Source organism: Temnothorax nylanderi, unplaced genomic scaffold, assembly GCF_030848795.1.
Source record: "Temnothorax nylanderi isolate EJ_2023f unplaced genomic scaffold, tnyl_v1.0 TNYL_tig0102_pilon, whole genome shotgun sequence".
NCBI lineage: Eukaryota > Metazoa > Arthropoda > Insecta > Hymenoptera > Formicidae > Temnothorax > Temnothorax nylanderi.
The window spans coordinates 466,008-476,355 of NW_027249164.1; the positions used below are offsets into that span (position 1 = coordinate 466,008).

The following is a 10,348-nucleotide window of genomic DNA, read 5'->3' on the forward strand; positions in this document are numbered from 1 at the left end:
ATCGTGTATTATGCTTGGAGTAAGTTTTGATTTTTTGTCGCTTAACTTACACGTTCAATTTAATTAACATTCCATGGCGTGACATCGGGTACATTTTTTTAAGTATATTACCTTTAATAATATAAGCAAACCAATTATGAGGACCAATCGCGTATATAAAAGTTTTTCAGTTTCGAAGATCATTGCCTGTGTTAAACTTGAAATCGTACAAAACTCTCTTCTCGAATGCAAGTTTCCTTTTACGAGTAAAAACAACTCCTGACGCGTTTTACATCAGGCTTGAAAAGATCTTGAAAAGTAACTTGATCTTTATTAAAGATTGTACAGTGTTTGTTAAATTGCAACCGCGGTATCGCAACGTTCATTTACGTGAGCGTGATTAGGCGTTTCAGTTATGAGTCAGTTATCGTATCAACGGGGGGAGTCTCAATGACGTTACATGTGACGGGCGGCAGAGTAAACGGCATGATCGATGGTAGACAAGTGGACAAGAATTCTCCAGGCCACAGGAGAAGAGCGTCTACGAACAATAATCCGATCAGAACGCCGCGATAAGCAGGGGCGCAGAGACATTCGAGAGCCGACCCCGGCTGGCCTTCTGTGGCCAGGACGAACACGAGCTGAGAATCACCTGTAACAAAAAGCGTTCTTCCGCCACTGATTCATTCATTCATTCGTATTATAATCCCGAGGAGAATATCGATCGATCTTTGCTGCGTTCGGTATTTTATTCGCGTATCTTCTGCGTGGAAGGCTACTGACTCATCGACAAAACATGGGGCGCTCTTTTTATTTTAAACATGTTAAGTCAAACCGAGATTAAAGTTGAAATCTACATCGATAGAAATGGACATATAAGACTTCGCTCGAAACTTGATCAGCGATTCCGCAACTGATAAAATTGCTTAGAGCAAAATTTAAAGCTATATTGTTCTATTCTTATTTTCATGTCGAACAAAAAATTAAAATTCTGTCTGTGATAACGAGTTGATCGCCGATTAATTCGACCGACAGAATTGCTCACGGCAGAGTGTCTACCTAACACGAAATTCGCTATTTCTGATCTGAGTGATCTAATTTCTTTTTCCACATGTCAAACAACAACGAATTAATAATTCTGTCTACAATAAAGTTATAATACAACTGCTGGAATTACTTGTGACAAAGTTTCTGACTACGTATAATTTGTTGTCTTCTTTCCCATATATAAAGACAAGAAAAAATTAATGACTCTATTCATATTAACGATGCAGCGTCATATGACGAGTTAGTCGCCTATTAAAAGAGTTAACCGAAATTGATTGAAATTACCCTCAGTGCTTTCGGTTTGCGATGTTGAAAGCTCATTCCGCGTTCTTCCCTTATAGAAAAATACACTCAACCCATAGAAAAACCCTTAAAGTTGGGTGTGATTTCGGACCGCCAATAGAACGTTAACCATTTAAATGATGGTTAACCTTCTATTGGCGGTCCGAAATCACACCCAACTTTAAGGGTTTTTCTATGGGTTGAGTGTATTTTTCTATAAGGGTTGGCCAAGATAAAAGTTGCCGGAACCGCGGATGCATCGTAGTAATTCGAGCGAAAATCTCGGATACAAATACCGGACAAATAACGCCTGACGCTCCGCATTCTCATACTAGTCGCTAAGTTCACATCGATTTAACTCCTTATTGTCAACCTTATCGCCTCGAAAATATCGCGCTGAAAATTTGATTCAATAATTTTGAATTTACAGTAGAAACTTTTTTTTACTTATCGCGATATTTCTTTAAATCTTTCGATAAATATCATTTTAATATTTGCAATCAAAAATTCCGAAAAATTTAGAACAAACAGTATAATTAATTTGTTTGAATAAAGTTCATTATCGTAAACTGAACAATATAATAGGAATAAACAATTAATATTACGTATTTATTTACACTTATAAAACAGACATACGCTACGATTAAAAATTCAAATACGTAAGTGATTGATTCAGCGCATTATAATCATTGGCGTGAATTACACAAATCAACTTCGCATGCAATACATACAATAAAGAAATAAAACTCGAGCACGTAATACAATAGACAAGTAAAACCGAGCAATAAAAAATTAAACATACCGAATTGTAAGGAATAAACAAGAAATTAAATATGAGGAAAATTAAGAATAAGAAATTACTCACGTATAATAAGAAATCCACAAAAAATTCTATTTCTTGTAAACCAAAACATAATTTCTCAACATGTTAAAACTAATTTCTTGTTTACCTCATAACACGGCATATTACATTCCGTTTTCAGCACGTACATTTTATAACGGCACAAATCTGCGTTTTGTAAGATTCCAAGAGTAGATCTAAATCAATCGTTAGCCAACCAATTTTCAACATTAAAAGAATCTCGTCGCATCCAGAAAGTGCATACGTTATGTTTTGGTTTAAAGATGTTCATCAATGTTTGTCTTCATATTCCAAGTTGTTGAGTGAATAACATTTATTATCGTCAAAGCTATTTTTGTTAGCTTAAGATACTCCTTGTTTACAAGACAAGATCCCGGATTGTATTTATCAATAATGACGCTGATAAAATTGTGATTGCATTAATATATGCCAGTATCTTCATTCGATTTTCGTAAATATTATTCACATATGTAAGAATATGTGTATTATATATGTATGTATATATAATATTATGTACACTCCCGTCAACGATTCCTTCCCTGGGAACACAGAAGGTCTGGTAACTTTAATAAAAGTAACCAATTAGCGTCTCTAGGCTTCTATGTTCCCCCCTTATCTCAGAAAAGGAATCGTTGACGGGCAGTGTACATACATACCACATAATGAGAAAAACATTTAAATTTTGTAATTGATAGAAGTTATAAAAATTGCATTATAAAAAAGCATATATTTGCTGGCGAAATGTTCATTTCTTCGGCGTGAAATGTATGAGTACTTCCTCGCATGGTCGCAAAATGAGAGCACCGCCGTACTCAATCGTGTCGAGCGTTTTCACACTCTTCACCCTCCACTTTCTCAGAATAGCAGCCAACATGATTTTCTCTTCGAGTAGAGCGAATCTCTGGCCTATACAGTTTCTCGGTCCAGCGCTGAACGGAACGTAGGCATACGGATTCCTATGCTTTGAGTTTTCTGGAAGGAAGCGGTCCGGATCAAACTTCATTGGATCCGGCCAAACCTTTGGGTTTCGGTGTGCTAAAAGGATTGCCAATGTGATCGAGGCACCTTTCGGAAGTGTATAATTATCTAAAACAGAACAAATAAATTAATATATAGACTGCATTTGCTTATAAAACGTTACATTGACTATCTTTGTCAATATAAAGCTTTTATGATCTAAAAATTAGACCGACTTTTAATATTAAGTTATCGATCTTCAAATAAATTGCTTTAATTTTTATTTGTTTAGTTTTTAATAAATAATAAAAATATTTATTAAATACTAATCTTTAAAAAATATCTCCAAAAACATTTCTCGCATCGTTACATTTCAACTGCCTTGTAAATGAATTTACATATTAGTAAATTCCTCAAAATTCTTTATTCAATTGGTACGTAAAGTTATGTCCTACCTAATTTTACATCTTCCGTTAGTTTCCTCGTGATTAAAGGTACACTTGGAAATAATCGGAGTGTCTCCTTTATGACTCTTTCGAGATACTTCAATTGCGACAGCTCCTTTACACTGGCTGGCGTATCTGAATCTCCGAAAACCTCATCGAGTTCTTCGTGAACTTTTTCCTGGTGTTCGAGATTATTACCCAAAAGAAAAAGTGTCCAAGTCATCGCAACCGCTGTTGTGTCATGTCCCTATTTATCATTTACATATTATTTTACACGTACTTATACTAGATACGTTACCGAGCTCAAAGAGAAAAATTTATAATAAGAAAATCGGAAAATTTTGATTTCGAACATTTCACCTCAAACATGAACGTGTCGACTTGCGCTCTCAACTCATCATCGGTCAAGGGAGTGTCGTCTTTCGCATTCTGGTCTAACAACAGATCCAGGAACGCTTTCCTCTTCCGCTTACCTGATGTAGCAAATTTTCTTACATAAGGAATATTTAAATGCTAGTAGAAATATGCATAATATATGATGTATAATTATAATTTACAATCACACCTATATCTAATTCATTGTCCTCATTTTCGTGTTCTGTGTAGCCATTTTGTGATTCTCGTTCAGCCTTTTTCTTATTTATCACCTAGAATTGATCAATGTTTGTCGTAAATGTAAAAATTTTTTTAACGAAATAATATAAAAAATTTAGTGAAACTCTCTGACACTATTTTAATCTTCTAAATACATATCGTTAGGGTTTCTGCAGCATACCCCTTTCGTGAAGTCATGCAATATATCAATTGTTGATTTAAATCCTTTTCCTACAGGCAGGGAATAGTACAACCAATCAGACCAATACCACGGTGCAAGCAGTCGATTCAATATTAACGTGGAGGCTCTGAAAATTCAATTTACATTTAATTTACATAAATTACATATGTAATTAATGATTGAAGTCCACCGGTAATTCTTAACATTATTAAGTAATAAACTTTTAACTGTTTCACTAATAATAGCAGTAGAAGATTTTTGGAAACTGACTTGTCTACTGTTGAATGATATTTCGTTACGGTTTCTTGAGCACGTATATTCACACCCATTGCCGTTTCTACAAGATAACAATTAATATTATATAAGGGAGTCATTAATAATCACTCCCTCACATCACTTATAAAGCTAAAATTAAACTCAATACTTGTTGCTTGTAAATAGTACAACAATATTACTACAAGATCTTTGTTTTATTGGTAAAATAAAAAAATCTTGCTAAATAAATTTGTTGGTAAGAACACACTGCCGATATAAAATAATTTCTTCTTGGTATTTTATTATTATTGCTTTGGTGACACAATAAGAATAACATACAAATTTTTACTAATGTAGCGAAATAATTTGCAGATTCAACAAAATTAATATCGATAAATTTAAATTAATATTTTTACTAATTTATAATTTTTCTTTCATACTCTTCATAAAATAATTGATAAAATTAGCTGCAGCGTAAAATATATGTGTTAACAAACGTTTCTTTCGCAAAAAATATTGTAATTATATGTATATTGTATATTGTAATTGAAAATATACATTACCACAGATAATATCGAGAGCAGCATTGACAATAAGAGGAAAAATATCAACGGCTTTCCTTGAATCTTTTTCTATCTCTCTTTCGAGACACTTTATTAGGATCTCTGATTTTTCAGACAGAACTACAGCAAATTGATCTAAGATACTAAAATGGAACGTTGGCCCAATAAGTTTTCTATCGTGGAACCATTGTTTACCTAAAACAGCATTGAAATGTGATATAATTATGTTGTAAAAATCGCAAAAGATAAAGGCAGCTACAAAATTAGTTTTAAAAAAATACATGGTTATCGCTTTAAGTTTTAAAGTGAGAGCAATTTTATTTTTCCTGTATATCAGTACTCGAGAATTAACAAAGTAAATAAGAAAACCGTTTCACAAGAAACTATTGCACAATGTTGTGGTAAACAACGTTAATAATAATCAATATATGTAAATCAATAGAGTCATAAATCTAAATAATATTTAGATTGACACATGTTCTAAAATATATTATTTCTTAATTGTGTTGAGACACATATATCTGTGATAAAACTTGTTTTGTCTTTTTACGCAGCTTATCTAACCGTAAGTGACCAAACACGTTAAAGTATAGCAAATAAGCTGCAATTTATTTTTAATAAAACTTGAAATGCACTAAAAAGGAGATATGTAATGATTTTGTTGCGTCTTTACCTGTAGAGGTCAGAAGTCCGTTGCCCAACCAAGGTCTGAGCAGATCATACTCTTCTCCTTTTGTGATATTTACGGTGCTAGGAAAAACTTGCTGTAAATATTGAAAAAAGATATAATCCAACAATATTCGAAGAAAATATACAACATATTTTTTACTGACGTAAGGTACTTAATGCTATTGCAACGAATTTGGCCAGTTATGTAGATTTATCGATATATGACTACTAATTCTATTTATCAAAAGCAGTTTTGCTGAATCTGTCAATTAATTATTAATTTTTAAATTTATTTCGTTATAACAAAAAAATCTTCATTTTGTTGTGACAATTTTTCTTGATAATAAATCAGATTTGGTAAAGATAAACAATCGTATTTCAGAAAAAATTTAAATTTTTTCAAACAAATTTACACGGCGAAATATTTAACATTTTCCATTGTTCCTTCACTAACAAGACAAATATATTTACAATATACCGAATAATTGATTGTATAATAACGAGATTTGATTACGCATTGAATACACAATAGTAGCGATGAAAAGATCTCGCTACAATAATCTATTTTCTCCTTCTAATCTCTATTATTACATTGAGATCACTTAAAAATAAATTTTTGAATGCACGCTTAGAATGCTCAACATTATGCTAATGGTCGAGAATTCTTTATACTATTATATAAAAAGATGATTTCATCAGGATATTCACGACAATCTGTATAATACTTCAATATTACTCAACACTTATATATAATACATTAATTATCGCAGAAAATAACAGATAATACTTTAGCAAATTGATTTTATTGTTTACCTCTAAATGTTCTGGCTTATACACATTAATCATAGGCTTGTTTACTATCCACTGTACAAATATTTCTTCTTTGCACCTCTCCATAAGTGATACAAAGTATTTCAAGCGCTCTAGCAATTAGAATTATTAATTATCACATTAGTAATTTATTAATACCATCAAATTAATTATTATATAAATTTTAATAGTAAATTTTTTATTTTAAACCGTGTATGAATATACGAATAACACTTGTAAAAGGATTATGATAAAATTTTATACATAAAGTTCTTTACCATAGTGCGACAGCCTCACTAACTTAATCGCCACACCAACGATAGGATATGCGTCGATTTGGGGAAAGTTTTTAAATTTCTGTCGAACAGTATACTGCTGATGCAGAAATATCGCGAAAATTAAAACAACAATGCATAGTGCCAAAAAGATAAAATCCATTCTCCTAACAGTCGTATCTGCGAACACATCAAATATTTTAAATTACTAAGTAATTTCGTACGTTATTAAATTTGTTATTAAATATTAAAATGGAATTATATTGATATCACACCGAAAAAAATTGCACTGGCAATGCTTTCGTCGTTAATGTAATCTCAGTACTGAGTGAAAATATTTTCATAACTACTTTTGATTGCGATAAAGTCGATAACGTATCAGGAATACATTCCGTCGCAATAATATTTGCCAACAGAACAGCTGTCAACAAAAACGATCAGTAAAATATTTGTATCGGTTATATCAACGCAATTTGTAGCAACATTTATTAGTAAATTTACAAATCAAATAAATCAGCAACAAATTTTTTATCATTATATTTTGTCGTTATATTTTATTGAAATGTCTATAAAGATTTGCTATTTCACATATATATGTATAATAATCTTTTTTAATATCAAAAAGTTGAAATATATACGTTGTTTATTAGATTTCAAATTTAATAACTGAATAACATGCGATGCAAATACTAGACACAACACTTACAGAATCAAATAGCTGATTCTAGAAAATTACGACGCTTGGAACATTTATATTGCCATATTTTTCAGTTTAATTTTGAGTTAGAAAAATATAATATAGGTAGCATATGATTAAGAGAGATCGCACTTCAAACATTGATTTATTTTTTTGTTCTTTAGAAAGAATGAGAAGCAAACCGAAAATCTTAACAAATTTCGAGCTAATACACAAATCGAGTTGTGATACACAGTTAACAATCTATTATCTAGGACGGATTTAGTTTCGACATTTTTATAATCATTGTGATTTTAATTATTTTTCGTATTACATAACACATAAATTTATACATAAAATTGTGATATAAATTCTAAATCGTCTAAAGTTGGTTTAAACAACCTCACTAATCGTTTATTTTATTTAATTTACCAAAATCAATTTTTTAACTTATAATACTCAGAAAACATGAACTCAGTACTCACCGTCCGTCACGTCGGAAGAATCTACGTAGTGAAAGTTAACTATGTAATATGTTATCAACACCTTTAACACTCGATTACTGCATTTCAATATTTATTAAGAATCATGATATATCTTTATTTAGCTTCACTTTGTTGAACAATATTAAACGCGGTAAGATAGATAATAGAATAATACGCCTATAATTCCTGCAATAGGGAAGATTACAGAATCTGCTGCCTCTCACCTCGATTCACGATTCGATCGCGCAATGAGAATATGAAATCCGTATCTTGAGCTTCTACTTCGCATTATTCGACTCTGTAATGATAAATTCTCGTGCGACGATTGGCTAATCAAACCGAACACTGTATTTCATTCGAGTTCTGAATAGAGGCAAAACTATTTGCATTTGACAATGCGATAACGTACATGCTTAAGACACTAATGTATACAAACCGCAGCGAAGGCTGTTCTTGTCTGAGACAATGTAATTTCTATTTTTATCGCGTCACGAGATATAATGCACGTATGTAACTTCATTTTTGCGATTACCTTCATCTTAATCACCTTCATCACACTTAATTGTAATAATTTCCTGCTAAACCTGTTATGTAAATACTTCGTTCTCTCTCCTCTTTCTTGCGTACATCACGGACAGTAATTAATTTATATGAATTAATGATATAAGGCGATGATGTATGGCGTCCCACTTACACAAATGTTTATTCTTGGTTCTGTTTTTTAACAGAAGATATTATTTACCGTCGCGCGATCGTTTTCACACTGTTTATTTAAGTTAATAAATTAATTCCGGACTTTCTTAATATACTCGTCGTTTTATTAAGATAAATATTACTATTAAAATAAAAAACTAGTTTCTCCATGTCAGCGCATGTGTGACATTTATTTAATAAAATAATTGCAACAATTGCAATAATTGCGCGATTATCGTGACACGAGCCGACAAACATTGAAAATATTTTTGTTGTTGATAGTAAGAGAATATGCAAATGATCATTATAAAAAAAGTAGATATAAAGAAATTTTACAATCCGTCCGAAGATTACACTTAATTATATCTAAAGAACAAAATTTTAATGCTCAGCATATATATATTATCAATAATCGTGTATTATGCTTAAAGTGTTGATTTTTTGTCGCTTAACTCACACGTTCAGTGTAATTGTAATTCCATGGCGTGACGTCGGGTACATTTTTTAAGTATAACCTTTAATATAAGCAGACCAATTGTTAGGATCAATCGCGTATATAAGATTTTTTTTACTTCCGGAGACCATTGCCTGCGTTAAACTTGAAACCGTACAAAACTCTCTTCTCGAATGCAAGTTTCTTTTTACGAGTGAAAACAACTTCTGACGCGTTTTACAGGCTTGAAAAGATCTCTGGACGAAGTAACTTGATCTTTATTAAAGATTGTACAGTGTTTGTTAAATGGCAACCGCGGTATCGCAAAAAATTCGTTTACGTAAGCGTGATTAGGCGTTTTCAACTATGAGTCAGTTGTTATCGTACCAACGTGGCTCAATAACGTTACATGTGACGGGCGGCAGGGTTATCGGCATGGTCGATGGTAGACAAGTGGGCAAGAATTCTCCAGGCCACAAATGAAGAGCGTCTACAAACAATAATCCGATCAGAACGCCACGAAGCAGAGGCGCAAAGACGTTCGAGAGCCGACCCCGGCTGGCCTTCTGCGGCCAAACGAACACGAGCCGAGAATCGCCTGCAAACAAAATCGTACTTCTGTCACTAATTTATTCATTCACTGATAATCCCGAGGAGAATATCGATCGATCTTTGCTGCTTTGTTATTTTATTCGCGTATTTTCTGCGTGGGAGGCCACTGACTCGACAAAACATGGGACGCACTTTTTATTTTAAACACGCTATTTGCAGATTTCAGCTAATTTGTGGAAAAATCATTTTAATCTACTCAAAATAAAATCCCGATCTTTGCTTCGTCCTCTCTTTCACGTATCATCTGTGTGGAAAGCAATTGACCAGGAGTGACTAGACAAAACATAGAATGCATCTCAAACACGTCATTTGCCGATGATTCACGGAAAAGTCATCTCGATTTACTCGAAATAAAGTTCTTAATAATTACGTTAAACAACATTCGACCTGCATTACGGCGAATGATCGACGAGGTAACGCTACGCGGACAGACACCAGCCGGTGCGTTAAAGATTCCATCCTTGACGTGAGTCCTCCTCTTTCGATAGCTGAAGACGCGGCCTCGACTCTGTAACGAGCGACACGCAAA

At 32.8% G+C, this 10,348-nt stretch overlaps 1 protein-coding gene across 5 annotated transcripts; it reads right to left on the bottom strand.

The window, feature by feature from the left end:
* Positions 1-290: 290 nt before the first annotated feature.
* Positions 291-9,426, bottom strand: LOC139775693 (cytochrome P450 4C1-like). 5 transcript variants are annotated; one of them, XR_011718905.1, is made up of 12 exons: positions 8,082-8,428; positions 6,924-7,100; positions 6,649-6,758; positions 5,840-5,930; positions 5,167-5,361; positions 4,619-4,685; positions 4,349-4,475; positions 4,139-4,220; positions 3,934-4,046; positions 3,583-3,820; positions 2,299-3,256; positions 291-631 (listed from the first exon to the last, which is right to left on the bottom strand). XR_011718905.1 is itself a non-coding variant. In XM_071711918.1 (12 exons), exons 3-12 carry the CDS (start codon positions 7,081-7,083, stop codon positions 2,916-2,918), a joined length of 1,524 nt encoding a protein of 507 aa, XP_071568019.1. In that variant the 5' UTR covers positions 7,084-7,100; positions 7,196-7,341; positions 8,082-8,432; the 3' UTR covers positions 291-2,915. The 5 variants fall into 5 exon arrangements, 4 of the variants coding, with proteins under 4 accessions (XP_071568019.1, XP_071568022.1, XP_071568021.1 ...); XM_071711918.1 differs by adding an exon at positions 7,196-7,341 and having other exon boundaries at positions 291-3,256; positions 8,082-8,432; XM_071711921.1 differs by lacking the exon at positions 8,082-8,428 and adding an exon at positions 9,232-9,426 and having other exon boundaries at positions 291-3,256.
* Positions 9,427-10,348: the final 922 nt, after the last annotated feature.